The sequence below is a fragment of the Loxodonta africana genome, chromosome 8 (assembly GCF_030014295.1).
Source record: "Loxodonta africana isolate mLoxAfr1 chromosome 8, mLoxAfr1.hap2, whole genome shotgun sequence".
NCBI lineage: Eukaryota > Metazoa > Chordata > Mammalia > Proboscidea > Elephantidae > Loxodonta > Loxodonta africana.
The window spans coordinates 44,370,487-44,397,960 of NC_087349.1; the positions used below are offsets into that span (position 1 = coordinate 44,370,487).

The following is a 27,474-nucleotide window of genomic DNA, read 5'->3' on the forward strand; positions in this document are numbered from 1 at the left end:
AGTTGGATAGGAAACGTTTTTCTCGAGATTAAAATGTCTAATGATATACAACAGGCCACACTTACACACTGACTAAACATTTTACTTTTGCATGGCGAATAAAACATACTTGGATTAAACGGAACAAAAACTATTATTTGTCCTCAGATCAATGTTTAAGAGCACCTATCCCTGCCACTGAAATTTCCAAAGATACCTAAGTGTTGTTTTTTTTTTTTTTTTGCCTCCAAGTGAAAAATAAATAAATAAATAAAATTAATCAACTAAAGCACTGCATTGCAATTTGCAGTAAAATCAACACATTTCTATAAACGGCTTGGGAAAGAAAAAAAGCCCAGTCTTTTCATGTAAACATAATAAGCCTGTAATATGCTGCAGACAAACGCACTGCATGGGGTGTGGAGGACCCGAGCTGATTAGATTACCACAACATCAGCCTGGGGCCGCCATTTTTAGAATCTGTAAAGGACAAAAGAGGGAAATTTCAGTTTTTACTCCCCATCTCGGAAATTCAAGAAATAAGCCGGAATATTCTCTAATTAGGTATTGATATCTTCAACCTAGAGTTGAACGCACCTCACTTAATTCTCTCCAAGGTCTCCAAAACTCCAAACACCTTACATTATTCACATCTCTAAAAAAGGGATAGGCAAAATGGGGTTTCTTCTAGAGCTAACTCTGAAGATTTCTCTTTGACTTTAAATTGTATCAGAGTCCAGCAGGAACGGCCCTATACGGAACTAAGGCCAGTGGAAGAGAGCATCCGGATTGTTTTTTCTCTCCCCCTCCCCCATTTAGCACAGTGAACCGTTTGTTTCTCATCTGTGTCTGCTGCCACAGTGTTTGTGCCAACCCCTTGGTCAAAATAAGCTTTTCTGAAATGTGCCATACTGTGGATTAAGAGCCTCCGGTACGGTAAAGGACGGCGATAATGCTAGGGGAGTGGGGAGGAGACTGAGAAGGCTGGGTAGGGGGGTGACCACCTCAGGGGCGGGTTTACCCTCTCCAAGAGAGGATGAGGAGCTGTCTCCTTCTCCCACAAAGAGAGATACCCCGGCGTTCTTTTTCCTCCTTCGTACTTACGAGGAAATTATATCAGAGACTGCCAGTCAAGTAATGGAAGGAGAAAATGGGGCCTACACGGGTTTCCAGCACCTGAACAAGATGCGGCTGAGAAAAGAGCTGGCAGCTCCTGGGACCATTCCGACAATCCAAACCCTACCAACAGTCACAAGCCTTCCTTCTCACCCAAGCGGCCTTAAACTGCTGCCGACGAGGAATATGCCCCTTCCCCAACTCCCACTCTCAAGGGGGTTTAACTGCCAGTTTCCCCTTCCCCAACCCTAAAACCCGCCATAATGTTCCCTTTCTAGGAGCACGGAAGAGAAGATAAATTCAACTGAACAAGCAACGTCTTGTTCCAGTAAAAACACCTGAGAGTCAACGTCGACTCCCTCCCGGAAGGATAAAGATGAGAAATCCCCCTCCCGCTTGAAACCCAAGTCCCCCCACCCCGCAAACCCATGAACTCCCACGGAGGCGACAGGAACTGACCTGTGATGTTCACACACCAGACACCCGAACCCCGTTATTTGCTCGACCCCCCAAGGAGTCTCTCCACACCTCCACGATCAGGCGACCCCCCGATAACAGTCACTGCAGACTCAGGACCCGGGTCCACACACCCCCTCCCCAAACAGCAGCGCGTAGCCTCTTCACCAGCAACTGAAGAGCAGGGGAGGGGGTACCCGGACAGTCAGCAGGAACGCAGAGGCGACGGCGAGGCTGCTCAAAGTGTCTATGCCGCTCCCGAACTCACGCACGGTCTCCGACTCGGCCCCTTGCGCCCGCTCAGTGTCACTGCCTCTCGCTCTGGGAAAATGGCGGCTACGGCGGCGGCGGCGGCGGCCGCGGCGGCGGCGGCGGCGGCGGCGGCGGCGGCAAGTGCACGGGGCCCGCCCGCCCCGCTCCGCAGGGGCAGAGGGGGAGGGGACGAAGCTGCCCGCCGCCATTTTGCTTGTGGGCGGCCTCTCGCCTTTGCCTCTCCACAGAGACTCGAAGATAATGAGGCTGGAGGCAGTGAGGTGGGGAGAACCTCCGTCTTCTTACAACCGATGCGTTCAACAATTGACAGAAGGTTTGGGTAAATTTCGGTATCAGGTGGGATTGGTTCTTTACTCCTTTTCCCTGAGTAGCCCTCAAGTTTGGATATAGGTGAGCTTGGGCATGCCACGACTGGGAGGAAGGATAACTGTGGGCCCAGCGAGTGCTCCCCTCCCATCACCCTTCTAAAGCGGTGCACTTTTTCCCACTGTCTGAACAACCTCAGTCCTGTCTCCCCTCCTCCCAGAGTCCGGCCTCAAGCTCAGGGTGAACCCGGCTGGGGTGTCATTCGACGCCCACTAGGGGCTGAGGAGGCTCCAGTGCGCAGGCTCCGGGCACCGGATAAAAGGGGACCTGGCGAGCCCAGCGCTGTCTCCATGGAGGAGCAAGAAACGGAGGAGGTCGGGGGGAGAAACTGGAAAAATACAGCCAGCGTCAACGCCGCCTCCCTGCCACCCTGTATCGCGGTAAAAAGCTGCCGTTGCTGTCGGTGCAGTTGCAGTCGCTGCCTCCTACTTCTCTTGGCCCTGGGGGAAAATTTCCCCGCCGGCAGGACAATGCAGGAAGTGGGAATTCCTTTATTTGGCGGTGATTAAACTGGGGAGGGAGAGAGAGGGTTATCTCGAAGAAAAATGGGGAGGCCAAAGAATAAAACGGGTTTCCCCACTCAAATGACATGGTGATTGCGGTTCTTCTTTTCGGGGTCTTTCCCCGAAATGGCGGTTTCCGTCTTGTCCTAGCCTCACACCGACCCGGAGCGCTTGGTAAGCCGAGTGGGGAGAGGGAGAGGCAGTCTATGCAGCCAATCAAGGCTGGATGGTTTTTGTCCGGCGCGTCGCGATTGGCTAGCGATGACCTCATGCTGCAGCAGCGGGTGGGGCCACGGCGGTCGGGGGAGTCTGTTGGAAAGGCAGAGAGGGAGAAGTGGCGTTGGTGATCGTTGCTGCAGCGGCCGATATGGAACCCAAGCAGTGCCGAAGGGAATCTCAAGGCTCTTCCCTGACCATTTTCTCCTGTCCCTGCGCGAGGTGAGGGCCCTGGCTCGGCCTCTGCGAAACTTTGGGGAGCTGGCGCGGACGAGGAGACACAATTTCTCCCTTGACTTTTGTTAACTGCGTCAGGGCAAGATGGCGCTGGGTCTCCGTGGGGCGCGGGGGGAGAGGCACGTCCACCGCCGCCGCAGCGCATGTGACCGGGCTGCATTCCTGTGGGGTTTGGCTCAGACCCAGGCTGGGGCGGGGGAGGGGAAAGGGCTGGGCGTAGGAGACTGTGGTGCAGTCGGCGTTGGCGGCCTGAAGAGGAAGAGTTGACTGTTCGAAAGACCTTCCCCTCCCCCAGACAGCATAACAGCTGCGGTTCCTGGGGGAAAACCCCCGGAGGGACACTCCTTATGGGGTGTGACCGCTGTTGGAGGAGGAGGAGGAGGTTTAACGCCCTAATTTCTTATCTGCCTTTCTCCTTGCAAAGTATACTTATGTAAGGTAGCAGCAGATCCTTGGAGTGAGAATCGGAATCAACGTTGAGTCCCTAAGGACCACTGGCATACTCAGCAAGGAGAGAGTAGCTCTTTAAGCCACAAAGTCGGGGAATATCAGTTATTTTCTGAGGAGGTTTCTCAGATGAGATTAGAAAAATATTCCCTAAGTTTGGAGGCAAGTGTAAATAACACCCAGGAACTCTTTAAGTTTTTGAAAGTTCCAGGAATCCGAGGACTATACAACTGGGTTTAAGGGCCGTTTTCAAACTTTCTGTGCCTTTTTTTCTGTACTTTATATTTCTTCCTGTGTCTTCTCAATGTGTATGTCCTACAAGAACATGTAATTCTACCAGTGGGATTTGCTTTTCTTTTTGAATAAAGGCATAATTACCAAACCAGTTGCCGTCGAGTCGATTCCGACTCATCGTGACCCTATAGTACAGAGTAGAACTGTCCCAGATTCCAAGGAGCACCTGGTGGATTCGAACTGCAGACCCTTTGGTTAACAGCCATCGCACTTATCCACTATGCCACCAGGATTTCCATAGGCATAAACAGTATTAATAAAATCTGCTAGTGCTTTAACTCATACGAAGTTGTAAGGCTTCTTATTTTTAATACTTCAGGTGGTCTTTTGCCCTCTTTTTAAAAATAAACTTGATAGAATTGTAATCACTGCTGGTAAATGTTATTAAGATTCCTGCACCCATATGAAATGTTAAAATCTACCTTTTAAAATAACAGTAGTATGAATGATAATTTTAGTTTTTTGAAGCCTTAATAGGTGGAGATCTCCAGCAGTTCAAAAGGCTATTTTGACACATTCAGTAAGGTACACAAATTTGGGGTTTGGTTATTCCCAATTGGTCAAACTAGTTACAGTGGTCAGCAAGTAAATCGCGTTAATATAACGCTAATTAGCATTTATTACTGTTAAAGAGGATATTAAAAACGTGTTTATTGTTATATAATTAAGAAAGCTTAATTAGTATTGTTCTGTACTGACACTCCTTATAATTTTCAATACTTGTCTAATACCTAGCTGTGCTAATACTTCCCTCTTTCAAATTAAGTGCTTGAGTTTGTAGCAAATGACTGCTCATCTAGTGAAGATTTAAAAGGTCTTTCCTTGGGTGGTGTTGAGTGTGAGGGGGAGTTAGTGAACAAAGATACTGGCAGCTAAAATCTGGATTATTTTTTGATGACACGTATATTTGGTGCTAGGAGAAAATGCTTGCTTGACCTGAAAAGATGAGTTTAACTTGGGGCCAAGGTTGTGGTGGTTTGCTGACTCTTAGTTGTAGATTCTTGGTAATTTGAAAACAAGATTGGGTTTTTAGTTTATTTTTCTGTATTCTTAAATTCTTTAGTATTGAGAATTTAAAGTTCAAAGTTTGTTGTTTTGTCCACTCCGAAAATAAAATGGGCCTTTTATCTGTATGAGGACTCCAGTAACTTCAAGAGTTACTTTGTTGTACAAAAGTTCAGTGATGCCTTTCTTTCTCTCATAGCAACAGTTATTCCTGTTGGAAAAGAGGGACAAAAAATGAAGTCAGTAGTTTTTAAGGTAATTTTCAAAATGGCCCTGTGCCTTAATAAGGAAAACAGGCCATCTTCCAAACTAGTAAAAACAATCTCCCCCCACTCCCCACCCCCATCTGGTACTTCTTGAGTTCCAAGTTTTCTTGACTTCACTATGGTATTTTAAATATTACTTGAAATTACTTCTTCACCTCCTTGCATGTTTTCCCTGAGTAATTTCATTCGTGCCTGCTATTTGGCCACAGGCTTCCTGAACTCAGAGTTCCTAAGAACTTACTTCACTTAGCCTCTCAAAAAAAAAATTTGCTACTCATCCTACATTTTATGAGTTGGATAAGTTATACCCTAAACTTCCTTTTTGTTTTTGTTGAAGTCATCACTTATTTACACCCTTTCACTAGTCTAACTAGCTTTGCATAGCCTTTTGTGTCTACACGCATATTGAATCATATTAGTCCAGTACTTAAAACTAGTGTCCTCCCTCCCACATTTACTATGAAAGAGTCCAAATTTATTGCTATAGTCTTGCCTTGATCTGGCTCTTGTCTGCCTCATCTACCTTTATTTTTATAACACCCAGTGATGTGCTTAAAATGCACTTCATCCCAAGAGTGTTGTGCTATTTCGTATCTTTGTCCACACTAATTGAAGTGCCCCCCTTTCCCTCTTGGGTAACAACTTGAGCTCCCCTTTTTTTTTTGCCTCTGAAATTTTTCCAGATTCTGACTATCCCTGAGTAATACGAACCATTGTTTATATTGATGACCAGGCCCAGTGCTTGATACTTGATAGGCATTCAGAATGCGCATGCTTCTTTAGAGATTGGTAAGAGGAAACATTTTACTAATAGATGTCACAGTCTGAAGTGTAAAATATAGGCTTTGAACTTTTTCAGGAGTTCTTTTGACCACCAGAGTTTGGAGATGAGATGAAGGGTTAGGAAGACCCAGAGGCAGGATTTCCTTCTCCCTTTTTTTTTTCACATAGTGGTTCTCATTAAATTCATTATGTAAGATGGGGGGGCAGGAAAGGGGGTGCAGCCAGTGGGATAGAGATTAGTCTGCCCCACAAAAAAGGTGGGAAGCGAAAATAACTAGGCTGAATATTTTTGAACATACATATTTCTCAAATCTAGAGGACATTTTCACCTACAAATTTCAACAGTATATAAAAACCAGTGATTATAGAAGTTTATAATTCCTTGATGTGTTTGGGGCCCATCAATATATGCAGCACTGCTTGCTCAGATATTAGAGGACACAATTTGCAGCACCCTTGAGTTTAATTAGTTTTTGTCCCTTTTCTTGACTGTCATTTACAGATGTCAGTGTTCCAGCCTCTAGTAGCTATGTATTTTTTACGTGCCATGAAATTTAACATTCCAGTAACAGAACTTAGAATTGTATATAATACGAAGCTTATGAAATAAGGCTCTTGCAAGTCAAGTCTGAGCTTAATGTGTAAATATTGATGACCCTTTCAGCTGCTTTTAAGCTTTTTGGTGTATTTCCAGATAGTCATTGTCTAAGACTATGTCATTTGCCGTATTTGATAAAATTCAAGCTCAGAGTCAGAAAATATTCTGAATTACATGTGATGTTCACCAGATTGTTTTTATATGACTTTTTTTTTTCGCTCTCTACTCCAACTCCTTGACATTTAGTGTCCTCATTGAAGCCTTTAGGAATATATATACAGCCTGATTAGTTTCTTGTAAAATAAATGTTATCTCTATTTATTCCTAGGTAAGATGTTATTTATGGTAACACTAATCCTGAAATGCATATTTGCAGATACCAGCCAACAAAATAAGTAAACTTTTATGGGTTGTAAATACCTTGAGTCAACTTTATAATTTTTTGTTAATGCAAGGAGAGTGGTCATAAGTTTATTCCCAAGTGTCTGGAGAAACATTCTGTGAAAGCTAACTGCATTTTGCTACCCAAAAAGATGACGCCCATAATCTGCTTCCTCCTAGCTGTTAAGTTCAAGTCTGAAGCTTCTTTACAGTATGAAATTTCATCTAGAAACCAGAGAAACTATGTGCCAGTACAGTGTTGCCACCTAAATGAAGCATATAGGAAGGTACCAAAAACTTACAGGGCCCCACAGTTTTCTGGAGTGATGTTAGGGAGCTGAACTAATGCCTTGCTATTCTGATTCTAAAATTTAATGTCTCTAAGTGACATTAATTTAACAGTACATCTATTAAAAAGGATTCTTTAATGTGCAGTGTTAACCGAAGAACTATAAAATCTTTAAGAGGCTCTTTATGTAAAGAAATGAGTCAGGCAGTTTAAACAGAAAAAATTTTCTGAAGGTACCTAGTTTGTCAACTCTGCTTTTCCTGTTTAGAGCTTCTGATGGTGTTAATTCGTTGCTTCATAAGGAAAAGTACTGTATGGTGTTTTTCTTGCAGTGCTTATGTTTCCCATAATTCAGTATGCAGAATTTGTTTTGCATTTCTGTCTCTTAGAAAATTGAGCTTGGGGTTGTTGGCGTCTTTGTTTTAAGCACACCACAAACAAATCAGCCTTGTCAGCATTGTCTTTTTCAGATACAGAATATATCTTCAGTCAACAACTATTGTTTATATAGTACCAGTCCTAATAAACTAAACTGGTTATTTACCTAGGATAAATGGTATTTCATTTAACAACTGAAATCGGGTTAGGTTATATACAAATTTATTCCTAGAAATTATCTTTAATATTTCTTGTCCTCAAAAAGTGCACTATTTTTAAAAGTGCCCATCGCAAGTATATTGATGTTTGTGTCTCAAATTTAAAACTGTATCCCAATTTATGCCCTCTGGTTGCTTTGTTCCTGGGCCAGGTCATAACTCTAGCTCTAATTTCAATGAACAAATAAATTGCATTCCTACCATATTTTGGCTTTGGGGGAAAAAAAAAACCTAACTCATTGCCACGAAGTCGGTTCTGACTCATAAAATAGAACTCTGCCCCATAGGGTTTCTAAGACTGTGGTCTGTAAGGAAACAGACTGCCACATCTTTCTCCCATTGAGTGGCTTGGTAAGTTCAGACTGCCAACCTTCTGGTTAGCCACTGAGCACTTAAACCGCTGTGCCACAAGGGCTCCTGTATTTTAGGCATATAAGACTGAATTTCTGGCCCCGATGAACTAACTTGGTAATTAGACCTTTAGAAGCATTTATATCTAAATGTTTACTTGCTGTTTTCTCCCAACCTGTATTTCTGCCTGTTTAAATGTAGCTGAATTTTAATGTCACTTCTTCTTTGGGAGTGCTGGTGGCACAGTGGTGAAGCGCTCGGCTGCTAACCAAAATGTCAGTGGTTGGAATCCACCAGCCGCGTCACAGGAGAAAGATGTGACAGTCAGCTTCCATAAAAATTTACAGCCTTGTAAACCCTATAGGACAGTCCTACTCTGTCCTGTAGGGTCACTATGAGTTGGAATCGACTCAGCAGCAGTGAGTTTTTCTTTTTTTTTTTTTTTCACTTCTTTGTGTATACCTTGGTGTGTTGCTGACATGTAACGTTAAAGAAAGGAAAGATCACTGGTTTGCAAGTGAGGGTAAACAGTTGGAAGGATGGACTTAGGAACAACAAGATTATAAGACCAAAAAAAAAAAAAAAGGCAAGGTGTACCACCCCCACGTAATTGATGTTTAGTGAGGGTGGAATGGTCTTAAATTTAATGCTAGACCAGAAATCCTTAACTGCTAGTGTGACTCTTACCCCCACCCCCAAAATGAATGTTTTCTGATGTCCAGGACCATGTTTGATGCTTCTGTATATACTTTGTCAGTTAAATGATAATCTTACCCAAGGTGACAGAGCAGAGATTTTAACACGTTTCTCTGACCTGGCCAAAGTTCATATTTTTTGCCCTGTTGACATTGTCTGAATGAAGACTTCCTTTTGAGCTCAGCCATGAGACAATGAAATTTTATCTACCTTCAACCCAGGGGAAGGGCTGGCTTAATAATGTAATATCTTTAAAATAATAATGTAGATGTAAGAAGGGCCTGGACGAGGGTGGGAGTAATAGAATAAAGAAGGTACATAAGACATTTCAGAAACATCCGTGCTGTTGTTTGGCTAATAAGAGAAGAAAGAACTTGCTTTTCAAAAAAATCATTGGAATTCAGTAGTCTTCAGATATAAAAGTCAAAGCTGGATAGATTTGATCTTAGTAAGAGACAAATATAGCAAGAAAGCTGACATCTTAGATCCACATTACAGACCTAGGAGAAGGAACCAATTCTTTTTTTTTTTTTTTTCAAGATAGCTAAATTAGTATGTAAACCAAACCCATTGCTGTCGAGTCAATTCAAACTCATAATGACCGTATACAACAGAGTAGAACTGCCCTAGGGTTTCCAAGGAGCAGCTGGTGAATTAGCAGCCTGAGCCCTTAACCACTGCGCCACCAGGGCTTTTTGCTACTACATACTTACCTTAATCTATAGCTAAAGTAATAATAAAATACGATTTTATTCATAACTATCCTAAACAGTGCTGTTTACTTTTAAATCATGATGCACAAAAATGATGCATAGCATTTTCTTTCCCTTTTTTGGTCAGAGGTTCCACTCTTCTAACCCCCTTTATATAATCATATATCTTTCTAAAGCAATTTTTTTTGCTTTAAAACAATTAGTTCACCAGAGATTGCAGGATCAAGTCCAAACTCTTTATGACATGTAAGGTGCTTCATCCGCCCCCTGCTTCACCCCTCAAAGTTTTATGAGCATGTGGACATCACTGAAGTTAGAATGACTTGAATTTGAATACCTGCTCTTCTATTTCCAGTGCCCCTTTAGTTACTTTACTTTCTGGGCCTCCGTTTCATAATCCATAGAATAGGAACTTACTACTTTATGTTAGTGGTATTGGAGATTAAATGAGATATAGGAGCTTCAGGAGCAATTGTTGATTTGTAGTAAATGCAAATTTTACTTCTTTTTTTCCAGAAGTTGCTGTCATAGTCATGCTCCTCTTTTCTATTAGTTTGTGAGCCCATGATATTCACAGTGTCTTGCCTTTTGTAGCTAAAGTGCACAGTTCCTGGCATATAATAGGCATTCAGCCTTGTTGCAGAATTACAGTTAATAGATAAACTGCTTTGGTGCCAAGTGTCTGAAAATTCTGCCTTAATGTATGTTTTAGAGAACCGCAAGTCCATTGAATATAGGATACAGTACCAAAATTCACTAGTTGGTTCTGTATTATAGTGTGATAAAATTTTATTTAAATTTGTTTATTTTGGCTCCTACTTTTTTTCTTAACATGTATTTTACCAGTGTTACCATCTCTCAAATCTTGTTTCTGTCCATTGTGTTCCTCTTCACTCAAGTAGTTAGACCTGCCAATGTGTAAACTAGAAGGACTAATCTATTTGTTTACAGTCTGGTTTGGGGTTAAACCATGTGGGGATGTAATCAAGGTACTGTAAGCATTCAGCCAGGAACCCCGGTTCATGGATAACATGTTACAGACTAAATAAAATTATTGTGCTAGGAGGCAAAGTGTTTGGATTTTAATAGGGAAAGGGTGAGAGGGGAGCACAGCTGATTGACAGTCAACATGGCTTTATATGCAAAAGCGTAGAACAGAAATAGAGAAAATGTGTTTTATGGCTAAGAAACTAATTTGCCTAAGCTTGTGTGAACTATATTGAGAGATGAGACTGGAAAAGAGGATGAATTGGGACCGGATCATTTTTTGTTTTTGTTTTTAATTTAACGTCGTTTGAGGCGTAGCTCAGGCCATTTCTCCACCACCACTCCCTGTTGTATTTGAGGAAGCATCCCCAAAAAGGGAAATGACTGATTATGATCTCATAGTAATGAGTAACAGAGCTCAGACTAGAAAACTAAGCATTGATATCCTAACTCTAAATTGAAAATTGGTCATGGTACTAGGTTATAAATCTCATTCGCAATCTTCTTATCTCGGTTTTAGATGGAATTAGGCCAACAACTGTATTTTCTGTTTTTTTTTTTTTTTTCCTTCTGGTTGTACATAGAGAGGGGGAGTGATAAAGTGAGCCTGAGCTTCAGTATCAGACTCTTCCTTTCCCAGTTATGCTTGCCATTTATAGGCTATGTGATCTTGATTGATTTACTTTGCTTCTGTTTCCTGATCTGTAAGTTGTTTTGTTGTGTGACGTCGAGTCAATTCTGACCTGTAGTGACCCATCGGAACAGAATAGAACTGCCCACAGGGTTTCTTAGGCTGTAATCTTTACAGGAGCAAATTGCCAGGTCTTTTCTCCTGAGGAGCAGTTGGTGGATTTGAACTGCCAACCTTTCGGTTAGTGCGGAGCACTTAACCATTGCACCATCAGGGGTCCTTGTAAATTGTTTTAACACCTGCAAATGTGTGGCTTAGTGTCTTATTGCATTAGATGTTGGATGATTGATAGCTGTTGTTATTAATGAACATGTACTTAGACTTCTGGTAACTTGTTTTATGCTGAGAATCTGTGTAGTACAAGCTACATCTATACCTATGTCTGTGGCAAAAGCTAGAAATTGTTTTAAAAAAAAATCGCTGCTACATCAGGAAGTATATCTTAACAACTGATTTCCTTTTTAAAATTGTAGGCCCCAAAAGAGATCTTATTCAAATGCTTCCATTTTCAGGCTAGTGTTTTTGTTCATGTTTGAGCATCTTAAATTCGATGTGCTCATGCAAAATACTTATGTCTTTAAGGCAACTTATGCATATTTGGCAACCAGCAGAAATCATAGCAATCAAATTTTTGTAATAAGTGTATACTTTTCTACCCTTCTGTGACCAAGACTTTAGTGTCAGACTGAATACTGTTTGGCCACAGGTATAACTACTGCTGTTGTTAACTGTGATTTGTAAACAGTCATTATAGAGACAGTTCTGATAATTCCCAGGTAGCTTTCTTTTTTTTAGTGTTTTGGCAGAAATTAACTGTAAAAAGTATCCCTTTAGTTATAACAAAAAAATTTTTTCCTAAGCCCAGATTACATGTATCAATATACCTTGAAGGCAAAAAATCTGCTAATTTACTTTTGAACCTTCTTATGCACCCTGGTCAGAGCTGTCATTATTACCCAGTTACAGTGACGTTTCAGCCAGGTAGCTTTCATATTCTCACCATTTCACAGTGTGCGTTTTAGAATTATTTTTCTGGTTATTCATGTCCCATCCATTTATAAGTCATAAAGCATGCCTATTACAAAGCTTGAAGAAACTTAGTCTTATGTAACCTCCAAATAAGCTGTGACATTGAATTTTAAGCATGTGTTAACATAGGTGTTTTTCCTTTTTTTTTTTGTGGGTTTTTGTTTGTGTAGTTGGTTTTTATGTAGAATTCTGTGTATGATTAGTTTGAGGGGGAGTTTTTGAGGATTAACATTTCTTGCCTGGGCAAATTTTAGACTATATGTTCTGATCACTTTATGTCTGTAACTTTGTTGTTATGTACTGTCAGCTCATAGCGACACTGTAAGACAGGGTAGAGCTGCCTATAGGATTTCCTAGGGTGAAATCTTTATGGGAGCAGATCACCAGTTCTTTCCCACAGAGCCACTGGTAGGTTCAAACTGCCGACCTTTCTGTTAGCAGCCAAACCTGTAACCATTTACCCCCAGGGCTCCTTTTGTCAACTTTAAGGAATAACAAAAATAAATGTTTAGTGTATTTAAATTACAAAATCTTTATCCCTATCTCTTACCTATGAGCCTGTGAACTTTGTTGGTACTTCATATGGTAGTTTCTCTAGTTTACAAAAGAACCCTCTGTCACTGAATTATAACTCCTGTATGCAACTAAATTACAGATTTCAGGGTTTTGTTTGTTTGTTTGAAGATCTATACTTTTAAAAATAAAAGGTGTCTAACTTGTTTGATAGGATCACTGTGAGGTGGAATTGACTGGATGGCAACAGGTATAAACCATTTCAGCATGTAAAAAAAAAACAATTTAGAAAACAAAGCTTGAATATAACAAGTGTTTAGTTTGGTGTATGCTTTATATTTGTACTGTTTTTATGCTTGAAACTGGTTTGTATAATATTTTGGTGGCATAGTGGTTAAGTGCTGTGGCTGCTAACTGAAAGATTGGCAGTTCAGATCTACCAGGTGCTCTTTGGAAACTCTGTGGAGCAGTCCTGCTCTGTTCTATAGGGTCGCTATGAGTTGAAATCAACTTGATGGCAGTGGGGTTGGTTTTTTACAATATTTTAGATATCTGAATTCATAACACTTAAGTATTTATGTATATCTGAAGGGGAGAACAAGGAGCCCCAGTGGTGCAGTTGTTAAGTGCTTGGCCGCTAACCAAAAGGTCAGCGGTTCAAACCCACTGGCTGCTCTGCGGAAGAAAGGTGTGGCAGTCTGTTTCCGTAAAGATTTACAGCCTTGGAAACCCAGTGGGGCAGTTTTACTGTTCTGTAGGGTCACTGTTAGTCAGAATCTACTCAGTGGCAGTGGGTATGTCAGTTGGACACTTGCATTGTATTTGCCTTTATACTCTTACAGAAGCTTAGTTTTATGTGATAGAAAGGCCTTCTGATTTAGTCCTTCATTTACAAATGAGGGAGTTGAAGTTTAAGAAGATAACTCAGATTTAAATGAAGTACCTACTATATTTTCCTAAGTGTGATCAAATTTCATCTTTTTTCGTTCATTTTTGTATGAATCCAGTCACTCAGGCAATGCTTGTATTAAATGTCCTATATTTTTGTTTTCAGTACTTTATGTATCCCGTGTATTGCTTTCCTGAGCAACCCTTAACACTGTCCATACCTGACTTAGAGTAGGTACCTAATTTTTAGTTCCCATTCTTACCCCTTGCCTTCTTTCCACCCCATTAATCTTTTTACGAATTTTTTTCCTGATCAGCAACTTCGAATCTTCTATACATAACTGTGTAACAGCACTTTTGCAAATACGTGTTCTAAGTAGATTTGTTATCCCTATCCCTATCCCTGGACACAAGAAAAAGTTTGTTTATAACTAATAAATTAAACTTTAGTACTGAAGCCCTCAGCCTCTGTAAAGAGGAAGTAAACAGGCCTCAATTTGCACTTGGGTAGTAGACTACTTTCAAATTCATAGCTTTAAGTCCATATAACCTTCTCTGAAATTAAAAACAAAATAGAAAATATATCGAAGAAAGTCGGGTTTTTGCCATGAAAATCATAACGGTCGTGAGATCTTACAGCTGTTTCTGTGTATCTTTCTTCCTTTTTTCTTTGATAACCAAATGCCAAATAGAAATATTTTTCGTCAGTTAAGTGGGAATTATCAAATTATATTCAAGGATAAGGATTAAACTCTGAATGTAGTTTAATTAGAGGCCTAGATCAAAGTGTAACAGTTCTGTGTTGTTTTTAAAAGGTTAAACTCTTTAAATGCGTGATGAAATTGTCTGCACAAGTGCTTAGTAAAATCTGTTATTTGTAGAAGAAAAGCAGATCCTTGGTTTTTTATGCATAAACTTAAGATGAAAGTCTTCCGTTTTTCTTCCCGTCAACCCATGTCATAAGGTATTCCAAAAAAAAAAAAAAATAGAATTTAGGTTATATAGTCCATTTCTAAAACAATGAAACAAGTCAAGTATTCCCTGGATACATTTTACCTGCATAAAAAAATGGAAAGCTTTTCCTTGCCATGCCTTTTTATGAGATGTCTTTTAGATGCCTTCCCATCAGTTCCTACTCATGGCAACCCCATGGTCTGGGAGGGTAATGGTTTGATTTGTGTGAAAATTAAAATATTTCCAATAAATGTAATCATTCTAAAATATTTTCAGAGTAAAATGAAGGGACAAGATTACAAAATCAGCTCATGAGATGGAGTTTGGTGATGGAAAAGTAAGTTAAGCATTCAGACGTGGTGTTTTTAATTTAGTTCTTCAGAAAAGGGTTTTTTTGTGTGTGTGGTTCAGGTAAAAGTTTACAGCTTATGTTAATTTCTCATTCAAAAATTTATACACGTTTTGTGACATTGGTTACAATTCCCATGTTGTGACACCACACTCCTCCTGTCCTCCCTGTGTCCATTCCTCTTGTTAGAAAAGAAATTCTTAATGAAAAGGATAAGCTATCTTCATAACATTTGGTATTTTAGAACTCAATTATAGCCAGACCAGCTGACTTTTTTAAAAATTTGGTGCTCTAGAATGTTCAGATGAAAGTAAATGTAGGGTGTCAGTCTCGGCCCTCATTAAATTGAGAGAGTAGGACTTTTTAACATCACAGACTATTTGGACTTGCAACTTTCAAAGTAGTTGAATTATTCAGAGCTTGATTATCATACCCTCTTTGCAGTCCCTCCCTCTCAAGTGGTAGAACTTACTCAGGTGTTCACTCCATTGTGGTTATTACTATCAAGGAGACATTGTGTACCAGATGGCTTCGAGTTGCTTGGAAGAAAGGTGCTTATAAGAACAGGATAATTAATATTCATAATACACAGTCTTTCTCAAGGCACATGGGTAACTTCCTTAAATATTAATAGCAGGCAGTGCCTACATAGGTCTCAGCAAGCAGGTTAGATTTGTTTGTTCTAAATCAAGGACCTTTGTTTTTCGCAGGAACCTGTAGAATAAATGGTTACAATGAGAAAGGCTTACGTTCTGCGCTCTTGTAATACAGACACATTGCTTGAAGATAACTTCCTCAAGGATTTAGGACAAATCAAGCAATTTGTGTCCATATGGATCTAAGATACGAATCATCAAAGCACAGTAACTGGAAACTCTCCTCCCTTTTTTGGTAGACTTGTGTAGATATTCAATGCATATGAGAGGCAGGCTGCTTTTAAGAACTGAAAAGACGGAGTTGGCAGGACTTTAGAGCTGATCAGACTCATTGGTTCCCAGACTCTGAGATTTCTTGAATGAATCAAATAACAAAAAATATGGAAATCAATATAGTTGCCAATTTTATTTCCCTAAATGGGAACACACTAGTTCCAACTCTTTGTTTTAAAACATGCATTTTAGCAGTAAATAAGGACATAGTCTCATGATTTTAAAAGTTAGTCTTTTTGAAAAATTTTTTCCAAGATATAAAAATGAGATTTAATAGTGATCAGCATTTCATTAAATTGTTTTTAGTTGTGACAAGTTAGTCTTAGACAAACACTGTAAAAGGCTTATGAATTTCTAACAGTATTTAAATTAGGGTATGTGCATAAGTAGAGCCCTTAAAATTAAGTAGTAACCTCCTAGCTTCCAAAAAACAAAAACCAAACCTGTTGGCGTTGATTCGATTCTGACTCATAGCCACCCTATAGGACACAGTAAATCTGCCCCATTGGGTTCCAAGTAACAGCTGGTGGATTTGAACTGCCAACCTTTTGGTCAGCAGCCAGTCTCTTAACTACTTCACCACCAGGGCTCTGCCTTTAATCTTGCCCTTCACTAATCTGTCTGTCACTTCAAAGAGATTTTACTCAAATGTGAATCTGATGGTATTACTTGAAATTCTTTAATGATGCAGGTTGCCTGTTGAGTTATGATTCTTAGAACGGCATGCAAGGCCCTCTGTGATCTGGTGCCTACCTTTTTATCCAATCAAAGATTAAGCTGCTCCTCCTCTTAATTCCACCCATATTATTACTGCTTTCTGTTCCCCAAACTCACCTATTCTCTCGTACCTCCTTTCCTTTCTTTTGCATATACTATTTTTTCTTCATGGAATAACCCTTCTTTCCCTTGTCACCTTGGTGAATGCATCCTTCAGTTCAGCCACTTCTCTATGAAGCTTTCTCTGATCCCTTCCCCAAGAAGGGTTTATTGTTCTTTATAATACTATGTAGCTTTTGCCCGGCTCTTATTGCAGTTTGTTATAATCTACTTAGAATCTACTTACCCTGATAGAATGTGAGCCTCTGAAGGACCAAGAATGTCTAATTGCCATCCTCAGATAAAAGGTTTGAATTATGTTGGATGTCTAGTACCTGAGTTACTACCTAGGACCAAGTAAATACGCAAATATTTGAATTAGGCCTCTTCTGTCCTTGGTGTAAGTATGTATCAGCAAAATAGCTCCTAAACTTAGCTTGTAAAGAGAGGGAAAGAGGGTTAGAGATGTTTTGATAGTTAAAGGTGGTGGTGGTGGTTATCTGCCACTGAGTTGGCCCCCAACTCAGTTCATCTCATGGCCACCTTTTGCACAGTCGAACTAAATGCAGGCCCATCCTGCACCATCACCGTAATCAGTTGTAGATCAGACCATCGTGGTCCATAGGGTTTTCCTTGGCTGATTTTTAGAGGCAGATCACCAGGCCTTTCCCCCACTTCAAAGTTAAAAAACAAAACCAAACCCATTGCCATCAAGTCAGTTCTGATTCATAGTGACACCATGTGACAGAATAGAACCACCCTGTAGGTTCCAAGGCTGTAAATCTGTACAGAAACAAGCTCCCACATCTTTCGCCCCCGGAGTGGCTGGTGGGTTCCAACCACTGGCCTTTTCAGTTAGCAGCTGGACACTTAACCACTGTACCACCAGGGCTCCTACTTAAAGGTTAGAAAACTTGGTATTGCTCATGATTTGTGCCCAAGAACATAGCCATCCTTACTCTAGGAAAAAATAAGATCAAGAAAAAAATTGGATATCTCTTAGGTTACATCAGGCACAATTATCTTGAAAGACTGAAGCAATCCTGGGTGAAGCACTCTTCTCTGTCCATTGCAGATAAAAGCCTCCTCTCCCCAAAAAAGTGTTAAATTGCGTTAGGCAACTTGAAGAAGTCTATCCGCCCTCCATTGTTCAGTTATAAATTCTTATTTTTCAGATCGAACCTGCACGTCCAGTGCATCGTTTTAAAAAGACGAAGTGTAAATGTACATAATTCCCACACGTTCCTACATTTAACTTTTCTGACTACTTCAACAACCATAGTAACACAACAAGATCGGGGTTAGATTCTGCCGTCTTTCAAAAGATAGATAAGGTCCCATAAGTATGGATGGAGAGCCAAAAGTGCTTACCAATATGCAGCAACAATCTTAGGGGCTAAACAAGTGTGCATCCCAAATGGCATATGGCATTGGTAAAAATAGGTGATTTTTGGCATGGAGTAAAGAAAGTTGGGAATGGGGGCAGGGGTGATTGTCTGCACAGAAATATATTTAGCTTCAGTTCTGAATGATTTACAATCAACAGTACCCATTTTTTAAAAGTTGAGTCTATTAATGTGCTGGTCGCTCCCACACCAGTAGTTTTATATCCTTTGGGGAAGTCTGACACTTAAGTTCAAAATCACCTCCAGGGTTTGCAACAGTTAATAAGTTGATTTATTCTGTTGTACAGACAAGAACAAGTTTCTTTTCCAAAGTGTTAGGTGCAGGTATTACATAAAAAACTGGTAGGATAGCATAATGCATTTAATTCTCAAGGCATAATTTGGTTGGTCATCCATTTGTAACAGCTCAGTCTATCATTAAAAGCAAAATTCTTATACCCAGATTTGTAAATCATAGCTACCAAGCTTTCAAACACCAAACAAATTTTAAAATTATTTTCCCTACTAGGGCATATTAAAATGATCTAAATTAGTGGTTACCGAGCCAGTCTGATCACTGTGATCATCTGGAAAGCTTATTAAAATACAGATTCCTGGGCCCCACCGGCAGAGGTTCTAAAAACAAGATGTAAGGTATCATCATTCACTGTTTTCTTAGAATGTAGCAATTCCCAAAGAGCCATATACTGAACTACTTAGTGTGGCCCAGGAAGCTACATTTTTAACAAGCCCTCTCATCTCTGGGTGCTTTTTGTGCAAATGCCACTTTGGGAAAAACATTGAGATAAGGAATGAAGGGCTTCACTAAAACTGTGTAAAGCTACAGCGCAAGGGCTTTTTTTGTTTCTTTTTTAGGAGTGTTACTGTGCTATTAGTCTTATTCATTCTGACATATTGAAGGGCACTGTTGCAATGAACTATTTCCTACATAATTCAGTTGTCAATTTGGTCACTTTAAAAGCTGCCTGAGAATATCTCGGAATGAGAAACCTCATTTCTGAGACAGAGGCTTAGGGCAAATGAATATATGTGCTCCAGGTTGCCATGAGAATGTTAAATTCCACTTAACTTGCCCCTCAGTCTTTAGGACTCCTAACATGTATAATGTGAAATTTAAGATTAGCTTTAGGAATCTGTGGAAATTTTTCTTAGTGAAACTTATTTAAAGCTTTAATACTTAAGTTTCCAATCTTGTATCATGATTTCATTTCACAGCTTTTAAAAACAAGTGTCCTGGATCTGTTGCCTTGTGTGGAAATTCCAAGCATAAATTTAAAATCTCTTATTCTAGTATGATAAGGTGGTGTTTACATAATTCTGGGAATATTGTATGGTGGAAACGTTGACCTAGAAGGATCACCAAAAGACTTAAAAATCCAGCTCCTTTGCTCCTTTATTTTATAAATAAGGACCAGGCATGCAATGTAACTTGCCAAGTCACTCACCTAAAAGTCAGGCAGTTGGTAAGCTATCTGCAAGTAAACTTAGTTATGCTAATATCCATTTAGCTTTTTGGTTTCCTGCATAACCTTTTAGGACATTTTTTGGTCTTCTAAGAAGTCAAAAACAAAACCTGTCCAGCAGGCTCAAGGAATTTCTCTTTAAGGGCTAAATTAAACCCTGAACCAACAAAATAGTAACTAAATCATAGACCTAGAGATTCATCCTGGTTGCATAACCACCTGAACAACAAGGATCTTTTGCCTGTTGGAGATTTCATCAGAATAGGATCATAAGTTGTTCCCCCCCTCCCCGCCGCCCCCAAGAAATTTTGAATATCGTGTTGGACTGATTTTTTTTTTTTTAGTGATAGGTAAGGGTAGGTCTTGTTAGTCGGGGAACCAGTCTGTCTTTTTGCCAGGCTGTTGAGGTTTGTTGTTTCGTCTTGTGAAGGAGATTTCATCCTGCTACTTTTACAGCTACTCATTATATTTAGAAAATATGATATTTTAATTAAGATTGCTGTTTTCCCTTAAAGATCAAATATTAACTTTAAATTCAATTCAGAGCAGAAGCACCATTTTGTGTAATATTAGTAATTAAAAGTAGTCAATCTTAGAAATTTAGATGTTACGATCTGGGACTTTGAAGGATCCACTTCTTAATGTTGACATTAAAAGTTAAGTCCTAATGCTATTAAAATATTCTGGTCATTATGAATCTACAGTTTTGGCATCATGTTCAACAAGCAACGTTTTATAAGTAGACTTCCTGTATAGTTCATCTCCTTGGAGAAAACGTGCTGGCCAAAGAGATAGACATCTTTTCTTCATAAATTGATAAATTGAATGATTTTTTTTTATACACCTGTCTTTTTGCTTGGCTAATGTGCCTCCAGCCTGAGCGATAATCTGCTTGCTTATTACAAAGTCAAGTTTCTTAATCCTCTGTGTTTGAAGTCTCCACCTTAGATTGATAAACAGTTAATTTTTAAGAATTACAAATTATTTCAGAAAGTAATACAGCCAAGACAAATGGATATTTATGAACCAATATAGTAAATACTTTGTGCCCAAAAAACTCATTGTTTCATCAAGCTGGTGATAAACATTGATTTTTATGATCATTTCTGAGAATAGTGACAGGTGTCTTTTAGTCTTGAATGACTCTTGCCATGGTTACTACATTACCTAGGAGTTTAACCAGGAACAGAAAATACACAATTTTATTTCTCCTAGATCAGCATTAAGCTTAACAGGGTCTTTACTCCATTGATTTTGTCAAGCCCATTGCCCTGACAGTGGTTTCACTGGATAGTAGGTAGGGACAGTGAGAATCTTTCATCCGTTCATGGGCATCACTAATAAGAAGATAAGGTATTTGGCTACCTAAAGAGAGTCTTAGATATTCCCATCAGTTACCTGCACTTCTTTCAGTGTCTTTACTTTGACGATCAGAGTACTAGACAGAAATCAAACACTAGTTTTGGGGACTTCCAGTGAAAGTACAGAGACAGTTACCCCAAGTTGAAAACCAAAGTAACATATATCATTACCTCTGTGATCCTTTAACCTGAAAGACAAAAGAACATGCAGTTACATTTAAGTGTATATGGATTAAATAAAGCGTTGTGTGGGGTAAGAGGTGGAGGAAACTTTTTAAAGGTGACTGTATTTTTAAAACTCTTTCCTAATAAATTCATGACTGACGGGACAAATGAGGTGTGGACTTTAGTCCTTCCAGCATTCCGTTGTGGTAATAATTCTTCGTGTTTAAAGAGGAAATAAGGGGGATAATTTATGGGTGACTGGAGTTATAAATAATGTACATACTACATAAGCACTGAAGGGAGGAGATAAATGTGGAGTCAAGGGTGTTGAAGAGAACATGACCTTCATTATTGTTTACCATTTGATGATTTTTATTGCCCCTAGAGACGCATTCAAAGCGTCAACTATTCCTGGGACCAGAGTTTACACCAGTGCCAAATACATGAACAAGAACACCCTGTTAAAATTATTTTCAAACATTATCGCATATCTTAAGAGAACAAGTGTTGCCTGTGGGCTGTCAAAATGGTCGGGCTTTCTACATCAGCGTAAGTTTAACAAATAACTAGGGTAGACAAATACTACTTCGGATAATAGTCCTAAGGCCCTCTGAGGTATGCATTGTTAGCTAACTCCTCTCTGTGATTATTCATGCATAAGTTTACCCTACAGTGATTGATCTCCATTTAAATAACCACAGTGATATTGAGGCAGTTTATATTGCATCTGTGGACAGTTCTTAGGAAGCTGCTTTTCCTTCAGGCCCCTAGAACTGAATATGATATCCTAACTTAATTGTGTCCCACAAAAGAGTGAGTAAAAAGAGGACTGGGTAGGCAAGTGGCCGACAGCATAGATGATTTGGGTTGTGACAGCAGTAGCTTGCACCATCAATGAACTCTAACCCAGTAAAGAAGAAGCTGTTGCTGAAACTTAAGTTTTTTTTCAAATGTTATTTTTGATTGTATGGAAGAATTTTAATAAAATAACAGTAATTTTCATTATGTTTAACTACTAGAATTACATTGACAAGTTTTAGGAGCTATTTGAAATGTAAGATGTGACTGTGTAAAACTATAAATACTTAAGTATATAGTTGTGTCCATGTAGCACTTTAAATTGTTCATAACCATTAAATTTCTCTTTCCCCAGGATATAGTATGAGTATATTTTAATACTTGCTATACTAATTGGCCAGACGAAAGCAGTCTTTGATAATTTGAGATCCCACAGAGCATGTTGGTGAAGCATGTATGTGTGCATAAAGTTGCACTTAACCTGATTCCACTTCAGGTCTATTGTTTTGTTTTTTAACTCTCTTTGCAGTTATCCTTATACGATAAAAGTTGCGAAGGCCGGAACCTGTGTAAGGCAGAAACCTGTCAGAGAAGGAAAACTAAAATATATTCCCCTAAAACAATTACTTCAGCCTAATATTCTTTGAAAGCTGGGGCCTGGGGGATGCGGAGTCAGATAACCATTAGTATTGCAACCCAAATAGAAAGAAGTGCAGATGCAAAAGCCGGAAATAGTTCTAAGGAGTACAGGAGTCAGCGATGAAGGTTCAGTCTTGCAGTTCCTTTTGCATTGTTACTGTGTGTGAGTGCATACTGTGCATCGCTACTGTTCTCTGAATACACCTATTCTTTACATTTTACCTATAAATTTTTTCCAGCAAAGAACAACATCGATAAGCTTGGAAGAAGGTAAGATAAAAAAAAGATAGTAATAAATTCCTTTATTTTCATTAAAATCTAGCAAAGCACACTTTTTTCCTTTGTCTTGAAGTTTTACTCTCTTTAATTTTTAGTTTCACTTTAGCTATTTATAATTTTGATAACACATTATTACAAACTTTAAAATCTCCTTTATTTCCTTGAAGTTTTTTCCTTCAAAATTTCTTGTTTTGCCCAAAAAAAGAGAAACATGTCCTCACTTAACACACTCAATGTGTGTACCAAAGTAAAAACATTCTTTTAGTTTTTCCCTTATTTTACTGAAATGTGCTAATAACTTTATCATGTAACGGTGTTGATAGTTTTCATTTTGAGATAATTCACGTTTTCGAGAAGATCATAAATTCCTTATTTCTATAAGAATTTATTTCCCTTTTTTAAAAAAAGCTTACTCCTTTACATCCATGAATAAGTGGGTAAGAAATTTATCTCTGAAAGAAAAATTTGATGTTGTCAAAATGATAACTGAAGAGAAAAACACTGTCAAGGAAGCTGTAATTAAGTTCAAGTGTGGCAAAACACAAATTTACTCAATTATGAAAGAAAGGGATAAAATAATAGAAAAATAGATGAACAGTACCAACGTAAACGTCAGGAAAGGAAGGGATGGAAATTATGCAGAAATCAACAAATCTGTTTCTGAGTGGTTTCTTCAAGCCTCTGCCAATAACATTCCCATTTCAGGACCTATCTATCCTGCAAGCAAAGGCAAAAGAAACTGCAAAACTTTTAAAAGTTAGTGAATTCTCAGCATCTAATGGATGGCTTCAGAGCTTCAAAAAAAAAAAACATGGCATCACTTGCAGTGTAGCTTGTGGGGAATCAAACAAGGTGGGCATGCAGGTTTAGGCCGCAATAAATGACAATTTATAGTGGTGTTTCAGAAAATAGGGTCACCACTGCATCTTATGTTGATACTGACGAAGTTGCCAGAGAAACGGATGATATAAACCTGCAAAAATTGTGGACTCACAATCTAAAAATAGTGACAATGAATTTGATGAAGATCTTCCATTAGAAGAGCCTGAGCCCTTAAGTCAAACACAAGTTTTCAGCTATATAAAGGCTTTAAAGGAATTTGGAAAAATTAAAGGAGACCAGGAGTTTTTTGATAAGGCTATGGACTTAGAAATTTGTTTCAATAATTTCATCAAAAAAACAAAATAAACAGTTAACATTAGATGTTTTTATAAAAAAGTGAATTTTACCCATGTCTTTGGTATATGCACATACCTGTACAAAATTTGAATAAACATGCACATCTAAAAGAGAGGGTTTAGTTTTTTTCCAACCTCCCAAAAACCAAACCCCCAGTGCTGTCGAGTCGATTCTGACTCATAGTGACCCTATAGGACAGAGTAGAACTGCCCCATCAAGTTTCCAAGGAGCTCCTGACAGATTGAAACTGCCGACCCTTTGGTTAGCAGCTGTAGCACTTAACCACTACACCACTAGGGTGTCCAGCTTTTTGTTTTTTGTTTTTCCCAGTCCTATAAAATCGAAAAGAAATGCTTCCTGGTGCTTATGAGGTGTGATTGTTAATGGAGAGTGATAGACCCCACCCTATCAAAGGCAGAAAACTTGCAAGACTGGGAAAACAAGGCAGTTTGTCAGGTTATGCGCTCACAGGTTTCACTGTACCATTTGCTGCAACACTTACAGCCTTTAAGAATGAATTGTAATTAACAAAATGAACCATCTTTCTCATTAAGAACTAGAACAAGAGTAGGCAAAATAGAGCACCCACGGCTTGTTTTTGTGTAGTGTGGGCATTTAAAATATTTTTTTAAAGGTCGGTAAAAAAAGGGGGGGAGATGAGAGGCATATGTGAGACTGTATATGGCCTACAAAGGCTAAAATACTTCCTGTGTGGCCATTCTACAGGATCTGTGGAATAGAGCAATTGAAGAAAAAACATAATACTGAAAGGGCAACCAGTAAGCCAGAGATCCTGCTGGCCATTAAAGGAACTAGTAAAACCAAACAATAGCTTAACTGGTAAAAAGTCTGCCTTGAGCACTATTATGCTTTTTTAAGGACTATATGGGATCCTAGTGACAACAGCTACTCAAAAGATTAGATAGAAACTTGAGGGGAGCAACAACTCAGAAAGGGAGGGTGAGAATGATTACACAACTCAAAAGAATGGTAATCTGTCACTGAATTGTACATGTAGAAATAGTTGATTGGTGTATGTTTTGCTGTATATATTCTCAACAAAATAAAAAAATGAAGATGCTGAGACCCCAGGAAATACAGATGGGGCACTCACCACATCAGCCACAGCAGATTAGTGGTGGTGGTATTAGTTATTCTTTTAAAAACAAACCCCGTGTAATAATAGGAAAAAATACATACAACCAGTGTCACTTAACAGTATATGTAAACATTGAATGGAAACATCTTTGCCTGTGTACACTTTCACTAAAAATGTAATTTAAAAAAAAATTTTTAAGGAACCTTATCAGGTACACAGGAAACACAGGAAAGAGGCAAGACAGTTTAGCTTGGAGTCAGAATACAAATATTAAGAACTGGTTAATGAATAGACAATTATATATACCATGTGAAAGCCAATAATGGCATAATATGCCATCTTTTAAGTTTCTAATACCAGGTAAAAAGTTTTTTTTTTATATTCAGTTAAACTATTAGTATAGGTAGTTATACCCATATCTTAGTGAAATATAAGACTAAAATGTAAATAAAGACAGGAAATACAGATATATTAACTTTGATTTAGTATATCCACTGGATTTTTAAATCTCTTAACCTTCTGAGTGCTAGATACTTGGTTGTGTAATAATTTTCTGTAGTATCACGTTGACAATATTCTTAAAAATGGAGCTAATAGGTTAAGTAAGTTAAATCCTGGCCCATATCATGCTCACTATTCAAAGAAAAACTAATGGAAAGAGATTATTTGCTTCTTCATAATTTGGCAGACTGCTAATGGAGTTAATCCAATAATAAACATAGTAGAAATTTTCTTCTAAAATGGACTCTCCAGTGAGATATAAGCATTTTATAAAGTAATAATTATCAAAGCTATATTGGATTTAAAATGTCATGAAACAGGAAAGAACTGTGAATATATGTATTTCCTCTGTGTAGCTTCCCTTCCTGGGCTGCCTTTGACTATATAAACAGCACTAGTACTTAAATATATTCCCCAAAGGGAGAATTTGCTTCATGAGGCGTTAATGAGGAATGTATATTTTACTGCCAGTCTCACAGGAGAGACTGAGGAAGGTTTAATTTCAAAAATGCCCCATTTTGTTCTCAAAATCACTTGTAGTTATCTCCTAAGGTTTTTTCAGTTGCTCAGTCTTTCTAAAATTTTCCTCCTTTAAGTCTTTCTTAGGCAGATCCATTTAGCAGTGTGGGGCAGTATACAAGCTTAGCAAGTATTAGGAAGTAGCAAATAGGAACACATTCTGTGTTGATCAGCTTTTACCACGTGGCCGTGATCTTGGAGCATGGGCCCACTGGGTATAGCACTGATAGTAACAAGAGCCCTGTAGCTTCATGGCACAGAGGGGTGCAGCTATAGATGAAACAGAGCACCTGTCTTAACATCTTTCAGGGGAGCATCTCACTCAATGTAGGCAATTTTAATAGGTTATTTGGCAGGATGTGACTACAGATAGAGTCTTTGACCTGAAAAGGTTTCGTTTGCTAACCTTTTTCCCCCAAACTAAGCCCTTAAAAAAAAAAAAAAAAAACTATTGCCATCAAGTCGACTCTGACTCATAGTGACCCTACAGGACAGACTAGAACTGCCCCATAGGGTTTCCTAAGGAGCACCTGATGGATTTGAACTGCGGACCTTTTGGTTAACAGCTGTAGCTCTTAACCACTACACCACCAGAGTTTCCATCTAAAGCCGTTAGTCAACATTAACCAAAGTAATGAGGAATTTTAAGTTTTAATCATAAATATGTAGAGAACTTGTTCAGTAAATTTGGAATACATTATCTCAGAGACTGAACATGAATTAACAGATTTTGTGAAAGAGGTTTGTTTATAGAAAGGCCAGCTTCCACCCAACACATTTAATTTGGCTATTTTTTTAATAATAGAACTTCAGAATTCCAAAGAAAATTTGTATGGAATTATGTCTACTTTGGCGGCTATCATGCCTCTTACATCTTCCATCTATCCAACTCATTCTACAAAACCTACAGATTGCTGAGAACCTGGACCAGCCAAAGAAACTTAAAAAAGCTGGATGTGGTTACCTCTAAACCAGTGGTTCTTAAAATGGATCCTGATTAACTGCATTTGAATTACCTGCAGTGCTTGTTTAACCTGCAGATTTCTGACAAACTTACCAAGTCAAATCAGTCATACATGCTGAAAAGGTAACTGATAAATTCTTTTGAGATATTGAAACTGCAGTGAAGAGATTGTCTTCACTTTTAAAATAAGATTAGGAGAAATGGTATGTCACAGATTTTGTTCTGTCCCCCCTCCCTCTTATAAATTTTAAGTCCTGCCTCTATGATGTTAATGAGGGAGGGTGGGTGGCAGTTGTGCTACTGAGGCCAGGACTCAACCTATAAGATTGGACTGTGTCTTGAGGCACTCTCAATATATAAAAGAAGCAAGCAGAGAGACA

At 38.9% G+C, this 27,474-nt stretch overlaps 2 protein-coding genes across 14 annotated transcripts in view; one reads left to right on the top strand and one right to left on the bottom strand.

Annotated features, from left to right (window-relative positions):
- The window catches only part of KMT2E (lysine methyltransferase 2E (inactive)), a 94,841-nt gene extending 92,935 nt beyond the window's left edge, over positions 1 to 1,906 (bottom strand). For 12 of the 13 annotated variants that reach the window (XM_003407196.4, XM_010587330.3, XM_010587329.3 and 9 more), the window contains exon 1: positions 1,555 to 1,905. The gene's annotated coding sequence lies outside the window, so the exon portion shown is untranslated. Of the gene's footprint in view, positions 1 to 1,554 lie in introns of all 13 variants that reach the window. The other variant, XM_064289873.1, reaches the window with a different exon arrangement.
- LOC111749735 (homeobox protein engrailed-1-like) lies at positions 1,560 to 26,582 on the top strand. The gene is made up of 2 exons (XM_064290401.1): positions 1,560 to 2,143; positions 2,351 to 26,582. Exons 1-2 carry the CDS (start codon positions 1,560 to 1,562, stop codon positions 2,697 to 2,699), a joined length of 933 nt encoding a protein of 310 aa, XP_064146471.1. The 3' UTR covers positions 2,700 to 26,582.
- Positions 26,583 to 27,474: the final 892 nt, after the last annotated feature.